Source organism: Scomber scombrus, chromosome 6, assembly GCF_963691925.1.
Source record: "Scomber scombrus chromosome 6, fScoSco1.1, whole genome shotgun sequence".
NCBI classification, from domain to species: Eukaryota; Metazoa; Chordata; class Actinopteri; order Scombriformes; family Scombridae; genus Scomber; species Scomber scombrus.
This window is the reverse complement of record NC_084975.1, coordinates 12173024-12196470: the sequence shown is the minus strand read 5'-3', so window position 1 is coordinate 12196470 and position 23447 is coordinate 12173024. Positions and strand designations below refer to the sequence as shown.

General features: G+C 41.6%; 1 protein-coding gene across 1 annotated transcript in view; it reads right to left on the bottom strand.

The window, feature by feature from the left end:
• The window catches only part of b4galnt4a (beta-1,4-N-acetyl-galactosaminyl transferase 4a), a 132714-nt gene that overhangs the window by 78031 nt on the left and 31236 nt on the right, over positions 1-23447 (bottom strand). Inside the window, exon 2 of the mRNA XM_062420953.1 lies at positions 12651-12763. Coding sequence (XP_062276937.1) covers positions 12651-12763 — 113 coding nt within the window. The remainder of the gene's footprint in view (positions 1-12650; positions 12764-23447) is intronic.

Below are 23447 nucleotides of genomic sequence, written 5' to 3'. Positions count from 1 at the left end.
CACTGGCTAGTTCACCACAGGAGACAATACATTATAGACTGGAAACACACACTCCAGCTGGACGAGGAGAGAAGGCGGTGAGAAAAGACGGGAGAGGAAAGGCTTGAAAGACGAAAGACAGGCAGGAGAGACTTGACCCTGCAAGTCAAATGTCTAACAATCTGAATAGATTACTGCAGCGGGAGTGAATGTGCAGAAAAAAACACTATTGTACCAGTGAGCTTCTACACCAACATGAGTGTTTTTATCAGCCTTACAAGTTCTGTCAACAGTGAGTTACATCCAAGTATCTCTACATACTGGTTATTGTTTTGAGGCTATTCTGAGATTAAAGAGTGTGGACTTAAAGAAACAAAATGAGACACTTGAAAGCAGGCACCTATAGAAAGCTCCTTTGAGAAAAGATGAAAACTGAAGCAAAACATCAAATCCCCTCCAACTCTTCAGAGATATGGCACTCGCTCCAACTCAGGCAAACAGGGAATTCTGATGAAAGCAGGAAATGTTCCCACGGGAATGGAAATGAATCTGCTCCTTCTCGTCTTTAAACCCACATAAACACTGCATGCCCACACCAAGAATGTCAACTTTCCAATTCAATTACACATATCATACATCCATCCATCCATCCATCCATCCATCCATCCACCCTCAATTCTTCTCGGCCAATTCTTCCCTTATCTGCCTCTCATCAAGTAAATGCGTGAGCGGTAAGAGATTTGGCAAGAATGATGAGGACGGATACAGAGGATGCTTTTCCTCCATTGTTCAGCATTTTTCTGTATGGGTCTTATCCGTGCCTTGTTTCTATTGTTAACCTGCGTCTTTGAGAGTCTTTAAGGAGGAAAAGAAAAGAGGAGGTGTGCACGGTTTTTGTTCCCCTTTATCAAGCGGCAACAGGAGCCGCACTTGCTTATATCTGGCAGGCACACAAGTGATGTCACAAGTGCAAAGATTACTTCCACTGCGAGGCCATTTTCTATGATCCAGCTCTTTAAAAGCACTTAAAACATTAAGCACTTAAACAAGTTCGTCTTGAGAGGGTTGATGCATTTTCCTATCCAAGGACTGAAGGATCATTCTCTTTTCTAGCTATACAAGACTGCTGACTGTGGCTGTGCAGAGTTATGAAGCACATTACACAGTATTTATTGTATATATTTTAGAATCAGCCCTGTGAAATGAGCATTTGCTGATACGCGCACAATAAATTCATGCTCCGAGTATGAACAGTGAGGAAAATTTCCTTCCTGCAGATGGATTGTGCAGTGATCACAATGGAATAGGAGGTAAGAATACACATTTACTCTCAGTTCCCACAACCTATCATCAATTGCCAATTATAGTATTTAATATTGTACTGTGAAAGAAAAAACATCCGAATCTAAAAGTTGCCCACACCAATGTTATGACTCTAGTTTTAATCATAAGTTTGATAAATGAATTCCTTCACACAGGCCGTCATCTATCCATTGAAAGTACAACACATTTAACTGGGGGACGCAAAACTATTCAGAGTTTTGATGAGTGGGTTCATTTTTCATTAGTCAAGTCAGCATTGTTTTAAGCAATATGATTAACTACACATGTCCAGTTTAACTCAGATAGACAAACGACTCAAATGTTGAAGAAATTAGGCACACAGTTGAATGGGAAAGAGATGATATAGAAATACATACCATGATACAGGACAAAACAAAGCTAATAGTAAATATTGTTGAACAGTGAAAGAGACGAAGAGCAGCTGAACCTTGGGACAGGGCAGGAATGTGGGAAGTCACAGCAAAGTCGGGTTAGCAGTAAGTCGTGAATGTAACAGTGAATGTGCAATGTGAGCTACAGTTGGTCAGTAAATAAATACCACAGTTCTTCAAGAGCCAAACTGAGTTCCTGAGTTTTGTTTACCAGCGGGTGAGTATAGTGATGGGTATACTCAGCCCTGGAGAAATGAATGGAGTCTGCCTTGTATGCCTGGCTGCAGTCTGGCCATTTCAGATGCAGCAGCTCAGTTAAAAAAAACAAAAAAACACTGACCTTATATACCCTAAAAAAGCATCCTTTTGATAGAACAGATATAATATATATAAATGTTATTTAAATGTTGTTTTTTTCTTCAAGGCTTTTTTTCATGGTTTTGATAGTTGCAGATGTGAAATTGAGCATATTTTACTTAGATTTTCCGATTTTGGAAAACATGAGTAAAAGAACCAACTACTACTCAGTTCATCATTCAGGACAAAGAGTTAATAACTGCTCCACTGTGAGGACAGATAACCTATGTACAGGTGCACTTACTATTTGGATAATGTTTCAATAATCTTTATTAACAATTAATTGTTTTATTGATTTCAGGTGGTATTGCTGAGCATCAGCAGTCCACACTGGCAGGCATTTATCATACCAGTGTAACAGCAAGTATTGCAAAGAGGAGGAGTGGAGGTGAGAAAGACAAAAAGAGATATAGTCCAGTGTCATGTCTCATGACCTGGTGACCTGGTGACCTTCACCCAGCATAGCCCCAGCATGAAAACTGACCTGTAGCAGCACACAGCCAGCTGGTAACAGCTTAGCACCGGCCGCTGCTGGAACAGAGCCAGCAAGTAGGAACCAGAGTGTAGAAATAGCATGAATCTTCAATAGGGGGTCTAAAAGGATTGAGGGTGAACTCACTGTGTTATTCTTTTTCCCTTCTACTTGGGATATAGAGGATAAAAATAAAGCTGTATATTCTTAAGGCCTATGAAAGAAAATAGAAATGTGTATACATTGGTATGTGCAGTGCTTAGCTGTCCATTGTTCTGTGTACATAATACTGCATGTGCACACAGAGCTGTTGGTCTTGAGAAACAAGCTTCCACTCCGTTGGCATCTGGTCATGGGTTGCAGAGTATGACGATGGTGCTGGAGCCTTGCCTGGGAGTTTATTGCAGACCCACAGCTTGGATCTCCAGCTTTTGTGAACCAACACCAGGCTGACAAATGCCTTAGAGGTGATGGAGAGAATGAGTGGAAGCACAGAAGCACCCAGAGGAAAAACAATTCTGGACTGAACCTTCAAATAGCCTCATATAACGGAGCTGTCAACACCCCGAAGCTTGAAAAATGACAGGCAACTATTTACTGTTCCGTTTGTATTTTTACAGCCAGTTATCAGAGACTTGTGGTTTACTCAAGCTGTTTGAAGTGAAATTATGTACATTCAAGGGAATACATTAATTGCCAAAGGGGGGATATGCATTGCTGCATAAGAACCAGCACTTTAAAAGCTTTGACTGTTAAGGTGTAAACACCAGATAAATCCTATATACAGCTCTAGTCCTTTGATTGGGTTCAATCCAAGACTACAACAACTCAGCGACTAAATCTTTGCGTCGATTACAACTCAAGTCTTATGTCTGAGATTATCTAAACAACTTTGGAGGTAAAACTGAGAGCACACCTAAAAAGTCGGCAATAATCTCTCATTGTGAATGACAACTGTGTGTATGCACAACTACAGTGAGAACAGTGGGTTCAAGTTGAAATAGAAAATCAGTCTGTAAACCGTGCTGGATGTTTACATCTGACAGTTGGGGTTGAAGTTTGTTGTCTTGATCATCTTTTATAGCGGCATTGCTCAAGATCTGACTTTCAGTAGACTTCTGGAGTGGGGTGATTATTGTGTGACAAAATCATTGAATAAATCCTTGTGACTTGTGGAAGAACTGCGACCTTATTGTCTATTCTGTTTGGGTTATAGTTGATTACTGTCTGTCGTATCTGTGTATCAAACCTCTCTGTTTCTGTCTCTTCCTCTGCTCCGACTGCTCAAGTTGTCATAACAGCCTGAGGATGAAATGACCCACCATTATCTAAAAGCTCCATGTTCATTTTTTTACAGCTTACTGCCTTGCTTACTTAGCAACAGAGAGGAGTCCATCATAATAGTTCTATTATCCCTCCGTCTCCCATTTAGACTGTCAACCTGTAGCAGCTCCTTGGTTCACTTGGGAGACTTTCAGGACTGGGTTGTTACTGGAGTCCTTGATTAAGGACAACAATTTAATTAATCTCTTTTGGTAACAGAGGTGACAACGGCACTTGAGAGCAGTGGCAGAAAACAAATGCAGTGTGAGCTCAGACATTCTGGGCTAGGGCGCTCGGGCTGATGTACCAAATGCCTCATGGGAGATCCATTTCCACTTGGCTGGCTGCAGATCCAATCAGCCAGCAGGAGAGAACTCCGCCAACAAATGTCAGGGATGAGGCCACTGAGTCACGTCCTGGATTCATCGCCCCAAATCGCTTATCAACTATCCTTTTCAATCCGTGACAACATTCAAAATGCTAAATAAATGTAATGGTTGTCTGGAAAAATGAGTCATGTGCCACTGATCTCCACGGTCAAATCTAAATGTCAAATTGAGCAGTTACACTGTGACGCTAATCCCTGTGTTTGGGTCCATTTACAGATTACATGCAGCCTAATACCTAGCTGGTAGATGGAGCGCTGTAATAGCTGAGTGTTGAATCTCGCTGATACGCCGTTTGTTTATTTACTAGTCAGTCCATGCTCTGTGCTCATCATTCTCAGGGAAGTCTCCCAGTGCCAGCACCATCTCATCCCACTTCCCATAAACTATCAGCAAGGCCAGAGCGATGTAAGGCGGCCATATTTACAGCCCTGAAAGCAATTGGAGGTTAACAATGAGGCCTGGCTGCTGTGCTTTATGAGCTGCTGTAAAATTGCCACTATGATTAAAATCTCCGTCCGGTGAAAGACAATGGTGCAGCCCATTCCCTCCACCCCCCCTATGAAATATATGCTCACACTTTTTCTCCCTGCCTCTCCTCTCATCGCCTTTAATCTCCATGACCTCGTTTGCAGGCCTTTACCTTGGCTAACTGGCCTTTTACAGCTTCCTGTCTTATTAACATCTGGGAAAGGGCAATGAGAGTTTCTGGCCTGCGATTGAGTGTGTGTGAGGGTGTATAAAATGGAGATGCTTTCACAGTAGCAGACAAAAATGTTCCCTACTGTGACTTTAATGTTAAAACTGTGAACCGGGCTGTGACTTTTATTTGTGATGTGTTTTTAAAATCTTACTGCCAAATCTTACAATTAAAGTATAAAATATGAGTGTTAGGATAGGGTGATGACAATGTATGTGTAAGTGAAAACAGCTCTGTCTCTTCTTTAAAAGAATCAGGGTCAGTGACACAGACCCACTGAGGCAACATCTAACTTTAACTCAATGCAAACCTTTAACTCGGTAAAACATGAGTCTTGCTGGAGGTTGTCAAAGTAACATAAGAGCTGCTGGTGCTGTGAGTTTTCCCACTCGTTCACATCTGACTGGGACTGACTGGGCTGCCAATTAGTAAAAACTCAAAAGGTCTTTTTTTCACAGGTGTTGCAACGTTCCCCTCTGATAAATTACCACAAAGTAAATGTACAATGAAATAGATCAATTGTTGCTACCTCATCTGAATTAGACAGATCCCAGCGTGTCTAGTCTCATGATCAATTTTTGTCTGTTGTGTAATGTAGCTCTGCTGCTCTTTTTCTTTTGAAGGTTAATATTATCAAACACTAAAGAAGCCGCTCCCTATTTCAAATTAACTCCTCCACAGTGGATCCATCAGCCGTTAAACGCTTAGAGCCATGCGTGTTGCTTCTGTATGTAGTCATGAGATACACTGTACCTCAACTGTATAATTACTTCTTTATCCATCTTTCAATCAATTTTAATAGTTCCAAGTTTCATCCAATCTACTCTTTCTCTTCGCCTTTTATTGTCCTCCAGCTTTCCATCTCTTACGAAGCCCCGACCCTCCTCTTTTACCTTCATCACTCTTCCTTCTCATCTGGTGTGAGAGATGAAGGCAGGGACCCAGCAAAGCAATCTGCTACCAAAGCACGGCACGGAGCACAGAATCCACATCTCATCCATATTAACAACATGCTCACAAACACACACGCCTACCCATCTCCATGGTAAAATATATATGCACCAAATGGCAAAAACACACCTCGCTTTACATAACTTTAGTGTTAGGCTGTCAGTAAAAAAGCAACCACCTGGAGGCTCCCCTGGAGGTGGTACGCAAAAACACACACACACACACACACACACACACACACACACACACACACACACACACACACACACACACACACTTGTGACAGAGTAAATCTATTGCAGGTTTCATCTTGAAAAGCAGGTGGCCAGAGAGATATTCCATGTCTTTCAAACACACCCTAAACTGGTTCCTGTAATTGCCGACCTTGACACACTGTCAACTATTTAAGCTGCAATTTTGGTGACTTGCCGGCAAAGAAAGAAAGGTGCAGAGGTAAACATTCCCTGCTCACTACGAGCCTTTCACCGAGGCGAAAAAGAACGTAATTACTTCCTCTGCAGAAGATCTTGCTCCACATCTGATTCTGCTCTTGTTTCCGTCCATCTTTTATCTGCCCTCTCCTTTACCCTCTCCTGTCTTTTCCTACTCCCCTCTATCATGCTCAGATTAACATTGTTTCCCATTTGCTCCCACTGCTTCCTCCATCCATCTGACAACAAACCAGAGAGGGGTAGAACAAATTTACGAGGCTTTTATCATAAACCAGCATCCCCCACTTCACCTTTACTTACGCCGAGGCTGCCACTTAGCTCTGTCTATCACTTGCACTCAGTGTTCCAGCAGGAGAAGAGCCAGGAGGCAGAAAGTGACAGAAACAGAGAGATGTACAGTGGAAAGAATGTAATTAAGAGACCTAATATGTGTTGCAAGTCTCATAAAATTCCTGATTAAATTAGCTTAAGCAGTAGGCGATGCAGCAATATATCTCTCTCTCTCTCTCTCCCTCTCTGTGACAGCTCCTGTGTGTTCTTGCTATAAGCCCCCGACTGAGTGTTGGAACCAAATGCTGCCCATTTGCAATAAGGTCATCCCACTTTCTTTTAGACTGTCTAATAATCTTGAGAGCACACAGCCTTGGGGGCTTTTCTGTTTGTTTTCATCCGTGCCATTTTGGTTTCATTGTCTGAAATGTCTAAAATGGCAGCTTTAGTGAGCTATTAGTGCAGAACAAAAACATTAGAGGAGCTTAACAGAGGAGACAAACAAGAGAGAAGGGCCTCTGTCCCCCTGACCCATATTACAGCACATTAAACACACTAAATCATCCCTCACTCTTTGTGTCTTTCTGTTAGAGACACACACAAACAGATATCTGGTGTTGGACTATCAGGCCCAGAAACATGGACTACAGCTTTGACCTTTGGCACTGACATTTTCTAAATGAAGGAGCTCTCTCACTGGAGCAGCCTCGCATCGACTGTAGGTGTCAATTATATTGCTTTGGATTTCCTCGAAATGTTGAATGAGCAGCGAAGAAGTCGAGAGAAATGTGAAACGTAATATGCAACGTTCATACATATGGCAGCGCACGCGAACACACACACACACACACACACACAGGGAGGTCAAGCACTGGTGGAACAAAGAGCTTATAAATGGGCATGTAAATTATAGATGAAGAGAAATGCGTTTATAGAGCTGAATAGAATAGTCTTAAGGGTGAGCAGGGTCGACACCCATGTACATATGTACATTTGAAAGGGGAGAACATAGTGCTTGTTACAAATAAAGCAGCATTATGGATTACCATAAATGGAGCACAGTCGTATACTGTGAAGATCGTAAATCCAAATAAGCACCTCCTGCAGCGGGCCAATTCTATCTCCTGTTTTGTCATTTTTGTGATTTACAGCATGTTTACCATCCAAGTATGAACACAGTTCATCTAATTGATCATTATTTGAAGCAAACCAAATCTATCGCCCGTCGTTTAGGGAACAAATGACAAAGAGACCCTATTAAAATTCATAAAGAGCGAGCCATAAACTGTCTGACACATTTTAGTGACTTCAGCAGAATGCTTACAGTGCAGCCGAGTATTTGAGCTTCAGTGCACGAGACTGACTCATCCCGTGAAGTGCTTTTCATTTGACTGTTACAGAGGAGAAGCCCTAACACCATCAGGCAGGTTTAGTTTAGAGGAGGTCCGTTCAGAAAAACCCCTGCCGGCTTCCCTTCATGACTCTTATCTCATGAAGCACATTTCCTAAAGCCTTCCCTTAAATCGATTTTGAAGACGACTGCATTTTATAGAATAAGATTTATCGTACTCTTCTATTGGCTGGTCAGTAATATCGTAACGATTTGGGTTTTAACTTTAACTGTGTTTGGGTCTTAAACCCCTGCAGCCAGTGTGTGTGTGGCTAAGTACATACAGTAGGTTATGTGGGTTGTAGTAGAATGTATAGATGTTACGGTGCACATTATGTGCCATATTGTTACTGCTGCACATGCAAGTCAGAAATCAATGTGACCAGTGTGATATGGTACAAGTAATTATTCTGACTGATAAAAAGTGAATATACTTGGGTATTTAAAATCAGGTCCTAATTTGGTGTGATTTCCTGAAGGCAAAACAAATTTAAATAATAAAAACACAAATTGAACTTGCGCTGGTTCTTAACGGTCTAATCCATTTGAATTCATTCCACAAAGCAGCTTCTCAGGGACTTCCTTTATTGCCCAGTGTAATGAGTCTCTCTAGCAGGCAGAGAGGTAAAAGCATTTTATTATCAAAATACCAATAACTAAATCTGATACATCTCATTAATCTGAATCTGTCTACATCCCCTTCTCTTTATAATGTTGTTCATTCAACACCACCTAACATTTAATTACTGCAGATTGTCTGCCTACACAGCATGATTCTTGAGCATCTCGGGTATTTTTGCAGCTCATGTCCATTGAGAAAAGGGAGGTTCTGTTATGCTTAAGGCCTCAGAGACCTAGGCGCCCATTTATAGATTGTATACACATGGCGAAATACTTTATTTCATGTTATGTTTATTCATACTATCAAGTGGGTTTTATTTTCCATCTTATGAACATTCACATGTTTTTATGTTTTTTTAATTCATGTCTTTTTTGATACGCAGCACTTGGTTTATTTAATGTATTTTGTTGGAAAGCACTTTGAGCTGCATTTTTTGTATGAAAGGTGCAATACAAGTGATGTTATTATTATTTTTCTTATTATAAGGGATGCAAAAAAGCTGTCACAAGTAGAGGTGTCTGGGGTTATGCTCCCGGAGGAAAAACATTTCTACTTACTTTTAAGTGTATTTGCATCAGCCTGAAAACTAATTCCAATAGTCATGATGGGGTAAAACAACCCTACAATAAACACATAAAAGGGAATCAATAAATCTGGGAGCTGTCAACAAAAAACCCAAAAAAGACAACAAGAAGACAAAATCAGTTTTTAGTAGCTTCTTTATCAACAATCTTCCACTGTCAGGCATGTTATTGGTAAAATTCATACAAAGCTTACACCTAGTCAATATGCATAATTACATATGACAAGTACCATAAATGCAAACGTGAATTCAAACATTTGTCTTTGTTTACTATATAACAAAACTACAATAAAAAATAATGCTATCACTAGAATATCCGGCCCAGAACTTACTATGAACTGAATATGCATGCATATATACATGCATCAATATGGTGTACTTTGAAGACAAAATATGTGATATAGTTAAAATGAACCAAATCTCCATCTAACCTGATGTTAACCTTCCCTGCTTCAGTATCCAGGCTGTAGTCGGGAAGCACAGGGCAGAGTTTGTGTTCTGCTCCGGGACCACAGTTGTCTTCAACTTCAGGGCCAACCAATTCACTTTAATCAGCAGGTTAATACAAGATCCAACCCTAACCCTTTTATTCACTGACAAACGGCCTAAACTGCACAAACACTGCACTGCTATGTTCACAGCTAGACTGCTAACTGTGTACTCTCTGATCCAGTCGCTAGCCTGACCACCACACCTGCTCTCTCTGTCTCTCTCTCTCTCTTTCTCTCATTACTGCACACTCGCCAAGCACAGAACCTACACTACTTGTGTAACACTGATCAATCTGACCAACCCTCCCCTTAAAAGAAATATCTCTTTGGATCCACATGAATCCCGTACGTGACCTAGTTTGATCTCAAAACAGCAAATTTCGCTGAAAGGTGAGGAGTTTGCATCTCTACAGATACCTGAGCCTCAGGCAAGATACCTTTTCAAGGTAGACAGCCTGTCAACATGAGTGGCAAGTACTTGTCTACTGGTTGAGAAAGAAGGGACTAATAATAAATTGGCTGCCTCAAGGCCTAACAATGAAAGGAAAATCCTGGGAGTATTAAAAGATTGCTCTCACTTTAATAAAGCAGACTATTAGAAAGATACAATTTATGTAAGAAAAGAGAGATAAAATATTACAGCACAGGAGTATAGTGTTTGTGAGTGCCAGAGCTAAGTTTCTGTTGGACTATAATTCCTTAAGTCTGTCCTCATTCAGAGACACTAAGTCTTATTTTCAATGGTTTCCAATCTCATTATGGAATTAAGAAGTAGTTAACATTCCCAGCATATCCACCTTAATTCCTTCCAAGGATAAACTAGAAAGACATTTTCACTTCGTTATCTACTATAGCAGTTCAATTGTAAACATTTTCTCACTGAGCCTGGTGCTGATTTGGAGAAGTATTATCGACTGATTGAGAATGCTTTCCCACGACTGTACAGCTATCTTTGCTGTCAAGGTAATGACAGCCATTTATCATCATTCACACTTTCACTTTCACTTTCTCTCCTTTTTGTGAAGGTATTTTGATGATGATCCTCCTTTGAACTGCTTGTTGGAAGCAAGAGGAGCTGGTCATTTGAACAGATCATTGGAGATAATGTGATCTGCACGATCTACGGAATTTATCTGTGGGTTCAAAATCATTATATTTAAGCTTAAAATCTACCCACTGTCAGGGGGTATAAGAGTATAAAAGTGTCAGATTGTCTCAGTGGTTTACTGCCGCATGTAGCATGTGCTAATGATCTCTGGCGGACATGTTCTGCTTTTAGATATTATTCTGTCTAATTTCACATCTCTTAACATGAAAACTATCACAGAAATAACAGCTTGAGGAAGAGGTTAGATTGTATGAATTACAGTATTCACATTATATTTTGAGCTATGCCTCCCTGAGCTGAAAACATTTCAAATACGCTGCAGTGGGTGGGGTCACAGGGCTAATTTTCTGAGGGTTTTGAGTGAAAAGAAACTAATCATAGATTCAGTTTTGTTAATGTTTCCCATCCTACATTAGCCAATTTCATAAACATCTTTACTTGTATCATTCCAAATGTATTTTGTATTATTGACGATTACTGTACTGGCCGGAGCCCATTTCCAGTTTCATCTCTTAGCTTCTGGTTGCTACTGCTGGCTACCGTGATTACAAGTCAAAGGTTTCTGTCCTGATCGGTTCACACTGCTGCTATTTCTCAAACTTTTGAAATACATTTGCATTTTGAGAAGGTCATGACAACACCACCTTCAGTGTGAGACAGCTTACCACCCGCTCATGTAGCTTACTTTGTGTTGCAGCAGTTACTGACTTCTTTCTTCTTCTTCTGTTGTTAAATGTGTTTTTTTGTAGGGCTTTTTTAATGCATTTACAACATGGGTAGTAGAGAGAGAGAGATATGACATGCAACAAAGCCCACCAGTGGAATCAAACCGCAAACGTTGCAGTAATGTGGCATACGGCTTAACCAGTGGGCTACCACTGCATTGCTGTACTTTGATGTTTCTATGATGAAAAAATGGCAAGAGTTCTGATGTTTAACTTATCAGTGTGATGATGTAGATTATTAAGTGATTAAAATCATCTACATTCTTCACAAATGATCACTGCAGCAGATGATACGTGTTTTGTGCTTTGTTGGTCTGGAAGCTGATTTATCATGAATTACAAGTTAAAACTTTCCACCCAAATATGTAATGTTTACACTATCAATAATACAGTTTTGAATAATCAGCGTTGATGCACTACAATAAACCCACGTCATGGGAAAGTGGACTTTGCAAGTGGTATAACTAACATCCTGTAATGTGTCTCTTGCATATTAGCAGGTGTTGAACACAGACAACTTCTTGTATGATATCATGTTGGTATTTAAACATAATACCAGCACACTCTGCTAGTCATTATGACTATTATGTAACAGTAACATGACCAGCTGCTGTGTCAATGTTTGCTTGAACTCTGTCAATACTTCAAGCTGGGCGATACATACTGTGATATTGGTCACATATTTGCTATAATGGAGGCATGAGGGGATCACAAGCATCAAAAGTCAATCTAAGCAGTCCATCTCATTTCCACTTCCAGTTTAAACAGGAAGTTAAAAGACCAAACAATGGATTTTGAGCACTTCCTTGTAAATAAAATGCATGAGGTCAGTAAAGGGAGAGGGAATGTCTTTAGGGCAGAATGGAGCCATAATCATTGGGTGCACAGAGACCAAAGCTTAAAGTTTTTTGATGATAATTATGATCCACACAGTGACTGTTGAAGCCCTGATGAGCTCCTTCACACACACATGAGCAATAAACCTCATTACTGCTTAATCAGTAGGGGCGTAGGTGCAGCAGGTGCGTGTGCCTAGGTAGTGCTATCCCATTAATACTCTGTCACAAGTGGTGAGACAGAAATGAAAGAGGACAACAAGGATAAGTGCAAGAAAGAAAAGACTCACTGCTGCATCTTCCTCCCTGCTGTCGCTGGTGTCCTCACTCTTGTGGTGGCCGGCTGAGGAACGAGTGTCCCTCTTGCGGCTGGCGTCCGTCCCCTCCATCTGCCTCTCTCCATCTGAGCCAAGGTGAAAACATGGACACTGCTCAGAAAGCCAGCAAGCACCATTATCATCAGTCCTGTCACTCTCATCATCCTCATCTCCATTTCCATCACAGTAATTAATAGCGTCATTGTCATTCAGATCTCTATCATTATCATCATCACCGATGGCATCATTGTAATTATGAATATCTTCATTCTCATCATCATTACGGTCAACAATAATTTTGAGCGATTACTCATTTGTCTTCCTACTAAGCCTATGTACTGTAATCAATACCAGATAAAAGTTTCCAGAGAAAAGGAGATTAAATGGGGGAAAAAAAGCCAAAAGAGACAAGAGAGAGGAATAAAAACTGGTCCGGAAGGGAAACGTAAAGGGGGGAGGGAGGGTAAAAAATACAAGGAGATAGAGAAATGGAGAGACATAAAGAATAGCTTTTTTTGCTGCGAAGTGGAGCTGTTAGGATGCTGTCATGCCACAGATGGATTATGGGAGTTTTGCTACACAATGATGACAGTTGCCTTGGCCGAGAGAGAACAACCAGAATTTAAATCCACTCATTACGAGTCTCTGTGTGTGTGTGCGTGCATGCGAGAGTGTGTCTTTGCGTGTCCGTCACAGAGCATATGGTCAAAATTGCCATCTCTCTGTGCTGCCAGCTAAAAGCCACGTACACACACACACACACGTTGTCATGGATGATTAAGCCGGAGCACAATTCAATACAGAGCAGTAACAGGATATTCAACACTTTATGAGTGCCTGGTTATTTGGAGTTACAGGGGCCGAAAAGATACCCATACGGTTTCCTATGAGGGTTTCTACGTCTATGGAGGAGTTTGTATAAAAAAGGGAAACCATACCCTATTCACTCCAATCTCTTTATTTGTATTGCACTGCATTCGATCCCATTTGGCTGACATGGTTCACAAATGCGCAACATTGCTGCAGCTCGGATGGGCTGCCATAAAAGGTGGCGCCTGTGTCATTGACTTCCTCATAAAAAGCCCGGTGTTCCAAATGCATTACAGTGAAAGTGGTTCATTACTGTCTGCCGAGCAGGGGCGGCTGTAGTCTACGCACTTGCATACAGCCACACACACACTCACACACCAACGCGCACACACAAGGGGGATGGATTTTGATTAAAAGACAGAGTGGGGAGAACGGGTGGCTATAAAGCATAATGAGAGCTAATGGTTTTCCAATATGTCCCCTTAACAATGAGTCTGAGTGGGCTGAATTGGATGGGAGGACTTTGGGGGAAAGTGGTGCGCGCGAGTGTGTGTGTGTGTGTGATCTGTGAGGAGGTTAATGCAGTCAAGAGTAAGAGGGAAGACAGATAGGTGTACTTCTGCATGCTCACTCATCATTTATGTACACAGAGGAGACATTAGAAAACCAACCAAAAACAATCAAAACATGCAATAAAACACACAAAATAAAAATAAAAACAATTTTACCGAAAGTGATTTTTTTTCCTCTCCTCTTTTACGACGGCAACCCAGGAACGTCTCGAGCAAACATTATTGCTTATGATTTGTTTTCCTCATTTGTTAAGATATCATCTTGCCTATCTGTCTCTCTCCATTCCCTTTGCAATTTCACCGATTCCAGACAACTGTAATATTTTAAAAAATCTGCTTTGATCTGAGAATTCCTCGTCTTTTGCTGAATAAAAGAAACAGAGGAGAAAATTGCCATGTGCCGATTGAAAGCATTTCCTTTCAAACTGTTCCCAATCTTTGTCTCTGATTGTGTGAGGAGGGTATACTGCACTGTGTTGTATGATTCTCCTCCAAAAATCACTGGAAAGGTCAGCCTGATAAAAAAAAAAAACAGGGGAATCACAGTCCAGGAAAGCTTTCAGTGAATGTTATTTTCATGTCAAATTTGAGCCACTTGAGGTGAAGCAACGGAGCTGGAGAAGCCGTCGACTTGACATGGACAGTCTAAGTACGGCCTCCGGGGTCTATCAAAGCTCCACCAGATCAAAGAGCAAACACCAAAGAGTAGCCGTCCTGCCATTGTTGAGCTAAATAAAGTGGGGCAATCCAGCGTCCACATTTTGATCTTTCCATGTAACTAAAACTCATCTGCCAAAAGTTCTAAAGGATTTCAGATTAGATTTCAATAGTTCAGTAATGTCTGAATGTTCATGATGCTTTAGTATATAAATTACATTGTAAAAAATGTGAGCATTTGAAATATTAAACATTACATGTCAAAATAACACATCACAGGAAACAAAAAGCCATACGATATTGTTATTAGTATATAACAAATTACCCCAAATCACCCCAATGGCGAATGAATGGCACATTCATTTCTTTATGCTTTTCAATTCATCTCCTGCTTAATTCTGCTGTTTATTTTTGTTCTTCCTCTGAGTAAACACTGCATGAGTCACTGCATGAATCAGCTGGCAGCACATCTCCATTTAACCGTTTATCTCAGACTATTATGAGCAGGCAATGCACCAGGGAGCGAGGTGAGTCTCCCCTTTGCCTCGCCTCATTTATGTAAGTGATCACCTTAAATATCAATGAGCATGCAGAGCATAAATAACTCTTATCAGTGCTACAGGGAAATTAAATGAGTGACAGCTTCGAACCCCAAAATGGAGACGACAAACGTAGTAAACACTAAACCTGCTGAAAATAACCCACTGTTTGAGATAAAATGCTTAAATCTGCTTAAATCTGAGAATAATGAAGGGATTTTTATTGTATATCATACTTAAATGTCTTCCACAAACAAACTGGGCACCTTCACATACACAGTACAAGCTGATGAGAATGAATTGCATTTGGTATGCAAAATATGAAGTATATTGAAGCTGGAGATGGCCAAACTGACAGCCAAAGCCAGCTGAGCTTCCCTTAATACCCTCCATAAATAGAGAAAAGATTAACAACATTAGAGTATGACGGAAAGGAAATCATCTATAGAAACATCAGTGTGATGTTAGAAAGCAGTCCTCCCACATTTGGAGGCAACCAAGGAACTCACTTCAAATAATTTCACTTCTTTTTCAGGTCTTTCAGTAATTGCCTTTAGAAGAGAGACTATATTTTGTCTTACCTGATTAAAAAAAATGTAAGCATTGAAAATACAACATGCATCTCTGCAACCTATGCAGCGCTGTAGGAAAATTTAATGCTGCTATTTATATCATTATGATACATTTAAAATCGCCAAGAGTCCCTTTATATGGATAAGTGTTTGAAATTTTTGAAAAAGAACATTCGCTGTTAATATATTCTTCTAATAAATTCTTCAACGATCCCAAAAGGAGACTATAATGAGAGCTGCAAAGCACTTGTAGTTTGTGTGTGTGTGTGTGTGTGTGTGTGTGTGTGTGTGTGTGTGTGTGTGTGTGTGTGTGTGTGTGTGTGTGTGTGTGTGTGTGTGTGTGTGTGTGTGTGTGTGTGTGTGTGTGTGTTTGTTGAAGCACTTTAGGACAAATGTTCAAACATGTTTTTGCCAACATATCCCTTAGCACTTTTGAAGAGAAGATTTTGTATGTGTCCTGGCTAAAAGTATGCATGCATGTGTGGACGTGTGCCTACTTTCAGCTTGTCAGATAGGAAGCTGTGGTGCTGCAATGAGAACGAATCATAATTATGTTTCTGTGGGTTCCTCTGTAGAGAAACCGTCCTAAAAACCAGGAGGTTAGGTCGTTCATCCTGCACTGGGAATGTTATTCCCCTAAGTAACTTGCATGCATCGCCTTTATTCACTCATAGACTATTCAAAGTTAAAAAGGGACTATGAGCCCAGGATGAACCGAAGGCACGGACCTCCTTTCCACCTAGCACTGGCACTCACATGTAGACCATGATACAGCATGCAGAAATGGGGAAGCAAGCTAAGTCTGATGCCTGTGTTGAGCTGCAGTGAGCCAGGAGCCAGTCTCAACCCCTGGACTGTGACAGGACTTCCTCAGGCTTAGATGACGCCTCCAATGAAGCAATATAGAGCTGACTGGCGGGTTAATGGAAGCCAATTGACTACGAGCCCCGTCACCAGCGGGAGACCAAGTGGAATACTAATCATTTAGCAGTTTCCTTTACTTATGTTCTGCCTAATCTGTTCATGTCCCCCGATCCTAAAACAGCAGCATTATTTTACAGTGCCGATAAGATGGTGGAGAGCAACTTCTGCAACCTCCTGAGGAAAGAGATAGTGACTGTTTTTTTTAAGTGTTTTGGAGATTAATGTATTAAAAACCACAATAAACAGGAGTCTTATCCAAGGTTGATGTGGGTGTAATCTGTAGATGGAGACAGGGATTGTGGGAAAACTTAACCAGCTTTCTTTACTTTTGAGAAATGAGTTAAAACTTCACCTTACCTTTGTGCCCTTTTAAAACTAATGATATTCTAAGCTCTATAACTTTCAACCAACTGCTACTGTCATAGCTCCCATCTCCACTGTGCCTATACATGCTGTGTGTGAGTTTGTGTGTGTATTTGTGTTTTTGCATGCATACAATAACTGCCTATATGTGACACGTGCATGCTTGTGTTCGGTTTCTTATTTTATCTTTGAACAAGACTGACAACAACTGTTGGGCTTGGCTACGCGGCAGTGCACCACTGTATGTTAAGTGATAGACAGGATGATGATACAGCAGAATGCTAATCACTGAGTCAAAGAAGTAAGTGCAGGGGGAGCAACGAGAACGAGAACAAAGGGCACTTAGAAGAGAAAAGGGGAGAAAATTGAACCCTACAGAGGACTAAACTTAACTGGGGTGTTTAAGTAGGAGGAGTTGAGCTTGAGCACATATGACAAAGTCTCATCATAACTAATGAAATAATAATGTGTTTGGGAACCCTCAGGATCTGTTCCATGTAATAGCCCCTCTGGTAAACTGGGGGAAATAATAGCACACAGTGAAAGGCAGCAGCTCCAAGTGGTTACAGAACAATACCAACGGTCATTCTCACAATTTATTTACCAGTGTTATCTCAGGAGTGCTGCCTACATGTTCTCCTTTGAGAAGGCGCAGGCAAACACGATTATACTCAAAGGTAATGAAGGATTACCAACAGCAACACAAGCAGGGAAAATGCATTAATTGTATGATTCACGGTTACAGATACACATTGAAATATACAAAAATAGGCGATGTTAAAAATTGATCTATTCTTGTGGTTGACATTCAAAGTACATACTTCCAGGACGGCCACCATATATATATATATATTTTTTTTAATTGAATCACTTTATCCTTAAACTGGCACCACTGCTACCTCACTGTCCCAGTTTCTTTCTGTGTAGAGTTTGCGTGGGTTTCCGCTGGGTGTTCCAGTTTCCTCCCACCATCAAGGACATTTATGTTAGGGTTAATACTCCTGCCAGTGCCGACCAAGGCAAAAGAACTGGAGTTGGCACTGCTCACTGGGCTGCCCACTGCTCCTAGTGTGTGTGTGTGTGTGTGTGTGTGTGTGTGTGTGTGTGTGTGTGTGTGTGTGTGTGTGTGTGTGTGTGTGTGTGTGTGTGTGTGTGTGTGTGTGTGTGTGTGTGTGCGCGCGCGCGCTTTGGATAGGTCAAATGCAGAGGACCAATTTCCCCATAGGGATCAATAAAGTACTACTTCCTCTTCTTAATCTTTAAAATGTCCATTATAATTTCCTTGAGCCAAAAGTAATGCTTGTTTTATCAAACCAGCAGCAAAGATAGTCATTTACAGCAAATAATCCTCAAATTTAAATTTGGGTAAATGGTTAATGATGATTAATCAGTTATAATATCATGGCTGATTATTTTTCTGTTGATTGACTAATCGATTAATCAGTTAATCCTTTAAGCAATACATTGTTAATTTGTGCCATTGTCATATTAGCAAGTGACCTAATACTAGAGAAGAAAACAAACAACTAGATGAGATAGACATAGACATAAATATATAGACATATTTTAGAGGTGTTGGATAGAGTCCTCAGGTATTTGGTCCATGCTGACTCAATACCATCCAGCAACAGTTTTATACTACAAACCCATTCGGTCGCCTCCCAGAGACGCTTTATTGGATTAAGACTCGGATACTGTGCAGGCCAGCGGAACAAAAACCAAGAATCCCACAGAGGAAGGAAAAAGAGACAAAAGAGTTACAGGAAGAGTGGATAAGTCCACAGCAACAGCATGCTCTGTGTGAATTATTGACAGGGCCTCTGCCCGCTCTTTTCCTCTGCTCAGCGAGTACACTGTGACTCCATCTCGGTAACATAGGCCGCACTCCCCTAGAGCTTGCACCAGCATGGCGGGGAACACTAAACACACCCCTCACCTCCTCTCCCTCTGTTGAGGAACAAGATTAAAGATGCATGGGGCGACGAAAAAAAACAAGAGGCTGCTGCTTTTAAGAACACACGAGCGGGAGAAAGACAGACAAGGAGATTAAGTGAGAGGGGGAAAGGGTGAAAGGGTGAAGAATTCAGGAGGGTACAGGGGAGGAGATGAAACTGTAAGTTAAGGGCGAGAGACTGTAAGAACGAACTTTAATAGGATGCAAGGATGACAGGGAGCAAGGGAGATGGTAGAAGAAGGTGTAACCACAGTGAGACAGCCTACCATATCCGTCTCGCTCACATGTTCACTCATTCAATCACTCATTACTCAGTCAGCCATTCACTGATTGACTTAATCACTCACTCACCCATTCACTCTCGATCCATAATCCCTCTCTCCCTGCGATGCATTTACAATACACTCAACTACTTTTTACAAGCACAGAGCCTATAAAGTTTTACAAGGCTTGTGGCTTTTTGCACTGCAATCAGGCATGACGTTACAAGACATGGTTGACACAAGGCAATGGAGGATGTCAAAATGATGGGCCCGTACGGTTTTTTAATGACTCTTTTAGGCACAATAGAAACACATTGAAGCACGCAGGGTGGCATGGCGGGGGGGCAGCGTATGTATAGCAGGCTTCACTACGGGCTCTGCTGGCCAAATGGAGCTAGCTAATTATAGCAAATAAACTGTACTGATCTGTGCCATTAGCCAGTCAGTAATGAAGAAGAGTGGAGGGCTGCTGTGACACTGATGAATAGGCCTGGCTTTGAGTGCTGCACTGGTTTGGCCTTTAGTTCAGCTCTAACTACACAGCCTTCTGAGGAAAAACATGGGTGCATTAAGACAAGAGGCATAACAAGGCTTTGGAGATGAGATAAATAGATACAAAGGGACTGTGGCAGATATGAGCAAGGGAAGACAGAGACGGAGCTGGAGAGAAGTAGATGGGAGAAGTGACGGAAAGTGGAGTGAATGTGTGCTTGTAGGCCTGTGGGTGTGTAGGGCAGAGAGAGAGAGAGGGAGAGAGAGAGAGAGAGAGAGAGAGAGAGAGAGAGAGAGAGAGAGAGAGAGAGAGAGAGAGAGAGAGAGAGAGAGAGAGAGAGAGAGAGATTGCAGAGATGCTTAATGTGCTGTAATATGGGTCAGGGGCAAAGAGGTCCCACTCTCTCTCTCTCTCTCTCTCTTCTACCCTCTCCTCTAAGCTCCTGCCATGTTTTGCACTCCACTAATAGCTCACTAAAGCCGCCACTTAGGAAAATTCATATAACAAAAAAACAAAATGCTTCAGATGGAGACAAACATAAAATCAGAGCCCCAAGGCCCATAGACAGCCTGAAAAAAATAGAATGACCTTATTGCAGTGCCGAGTTACGTTCACACTTGCTCGCAAGCAAATACACACACGCACACACACTGATGCGTAGAGGGTATTGTTTTGAGGCAAATCTAATAAATAGAATCAATTAAACATTTGCAATTAAGAGTAGATGGGCTTGGCAATCAACCAGCATTAATGTGAGGTCTGCTGGATTCACAATGAAAGCCGGTGTGTGAAAAGATGTTCATAACATCTACGGTGGTACGTGTACAATTATGCGAGTCAATCTTTGGCTTTCAATTTATGCATATTTATCCTTGCTTACAATATAATGATGTTAGAGTGTAGAAAGTGCAATTAAGAAGTCCCAATCAAAGCAGCTGTGAAAGCCAGGAAGTGCCTATCACTTATCGAGACTATTTGGGCTACAGTGAGGTTTAAATCTGACTTGCTCTCAACTTTAAACTGGAAACATAAATATTATCTGCTCTTGAGGTTTCCGCACTCATCTGAGAATTAGCAGATAAACCAAGCTTAAGAGGTGAAGCCTTAAAGCTGACAGTAAATCACCAGACAGAAAGGTATTCTCCATCTTTGATAAATCTTGCTTTCTGTTCTTGGCTGAGTGTGGGATAGATGTAGGGGCTAGTTAGCTGGCACCTCAGGTCATGTTGGACACACGGTTAAAGAAAAAAGGATATATATATATATATATATTTCTGTCAATATTCCATCTAGTTGGTATTTGGCCACAGGCTGTGGAGCAAAACAGTCTGACAGTCTGATCCCTCTGTGACTTACCAGCCCACCCTGCTCAACTCTAAATGGCTGTCTGCCTCTGCCCATCTCCTCCTGCTGCTTAGTGCTCAAAAGCCTCTGTGAACTCCACTGGCTGTCGAGAGGCCTATAAAGGTGTACTTTGGCCCTACCCTGGGTTGCCATGGAGACAACAGGAGTCCAAAATGGAAACATTTCCATCATGCTCAGGGACCCAACATATTAAACAAAGCCAATGAGAAAGAAGAGAAGAGAGGAAGTTATGACTACCTGGAGGGATTCATCGATTGCATTCTGATGGATGATTTTTTTTTAAAGACCAACCCGCCAATAGCGATCCCAGCTAATACCCATTTTCTTTAGTTTTATGTAATTATCTTGTTAAATTAAATTACAATTAATTAAAAATGTACCAGCAACAACTTAATGGTTTGCATATAAAACACTAAATAGATTAACTAAGTGCACATGTGCAAAAGAACAGAGTTAATAAGGAAACTGACCTGATAAATAAAATCTAAAACACAACAACTTTCTGTTCTACATCTTTGTTGAATGCTTCATTTTATGTCAAAATGATCTCCACTGAAAACAGTTCTGGGAAATCACAGGGATCAGTGCACCTCAAATTATAGCAGCAAGGGGCAGTGGCTAAAGCGGATGGCCTTTATCCAGGAAACACACACATACACACACAAATGCAAACAACATCAATGCTCTCTATTTTAAGATGCCGTCATGTGTCTGCATATAATGTGTGATAATCAGTGCATATTCTCACATTTAGGCTCAAAGTGTCCCTGAGTTCTCAGTCTCCAGGGTGTTAATTGGAGCCCTAAGAGCAAAGACACATACTGTATGAACATACTCGCGCACATACCACGAAGCGATCCCCGTTGCCAGTGACACCCACAGGCAGCTGCTCCAATCACAGTAGAGGAGATAAGGAGGCTACTCTGAGCTGCAGCAGAACCACAACTGTCACGGCTGATGTGTCACCGGGGAAGGAATTAGAGTGAGCACGCAGAGGTTGCACGCTTCCTGAGCTCCTTCACTCATTAGCATACATTTGTAAACAAAGAAACAGAGGCGACAAGGTCCTCGGTGTTAGGCTAACACGCTGTCACGTCGTTACCAAGAGTCAGAGCCGAACAGAGGATCTAAATGAGGTGAGAGCGCTAGAGGAGACCTTTCTGCAATAATTCATTCATCTTCTCTGCTCCCGACAGCTGAGCTGCCGCGCTGGGAGACAATGAGAGAGGAGCCGACGGTGTCTGCACCGGGCCTGCATCCAAAAAAACTTACACTAGATAAAGTTAAGAGTCCAGACCCAGCTTTAAGTCTCATGGCACCGAGCTACGTGAGCCAGAAACAGAAGGGGAAAAAAAGGACACTTTTCTTGTGGGAGCAACAAGAAAAGAAGAGACAGAGGTGTCAGAATAAGAAAAGAAAAGGAGAAACATGGAGAATTTTGCTGTGTCTCACTAGAAGATGAAGACAAATACCATTTCTCGAAACACTTGAGACAAGACTGACCCCCAAATAACCTTACTTTGTTTACCGCCTCTCCCTTTTTTCCCCCTCACTCACAATGCAAGTCTCCCTTCCTTTTTTTCTCTGTTTGTTGTCTAGTTTGCACTTCCTCTCCTATATGCTGTATCTTTTATCCCCCTTCCACCCTCCATCTTTTTTCCTCCTACTTCTCTCATCTGCCTTGCTCTCCCTTTCTCTTCTCATTCACCCTCTGCGGCCGTCTTACGCGTCAGCTGCAATTACCTGAGTACCTGAATATTGTTCCTGTGTAGGACTCCGGTGTGGTCATTATTATCCACCGAGTATCTGATTATCATCGTCCCTAGGAGTCATTGCTTTCCTGATCATATCGCTTGTGCTGAGAGAAAGAGAGACAAGAAGAAGAAGGGTGGTGAAGTCAGGAGGCAAGACATAGAGGAGAGAACAGGAGCCAAAAATGAAGAAAAAGAGATAGTGGTGGTGAAGGTTGAGAATAAAAGATGAAAGAAGACAAGAGTAGGAAAGGAGGACAGAGGAAGGGGGGACACGGGGAGGGGGGGGGGGGTCAGAAAATCTGAAGAAAAAGGAAAAGGTGATGTGTTACATACAAGGGTGGGGGAAGAAAAGGAGGAGGGCGGAAGACAGAAACAATAATAGCCTTGTCTTATCACTGTACAGTGATAAATTCCCTTCTCGCCAGGGAGCCAGTGCCCCGGCTGGGGTCAGGCCCGATGACAAACCACCTCCACACTGCACTGCGGCCCTGGCTATTTATGACC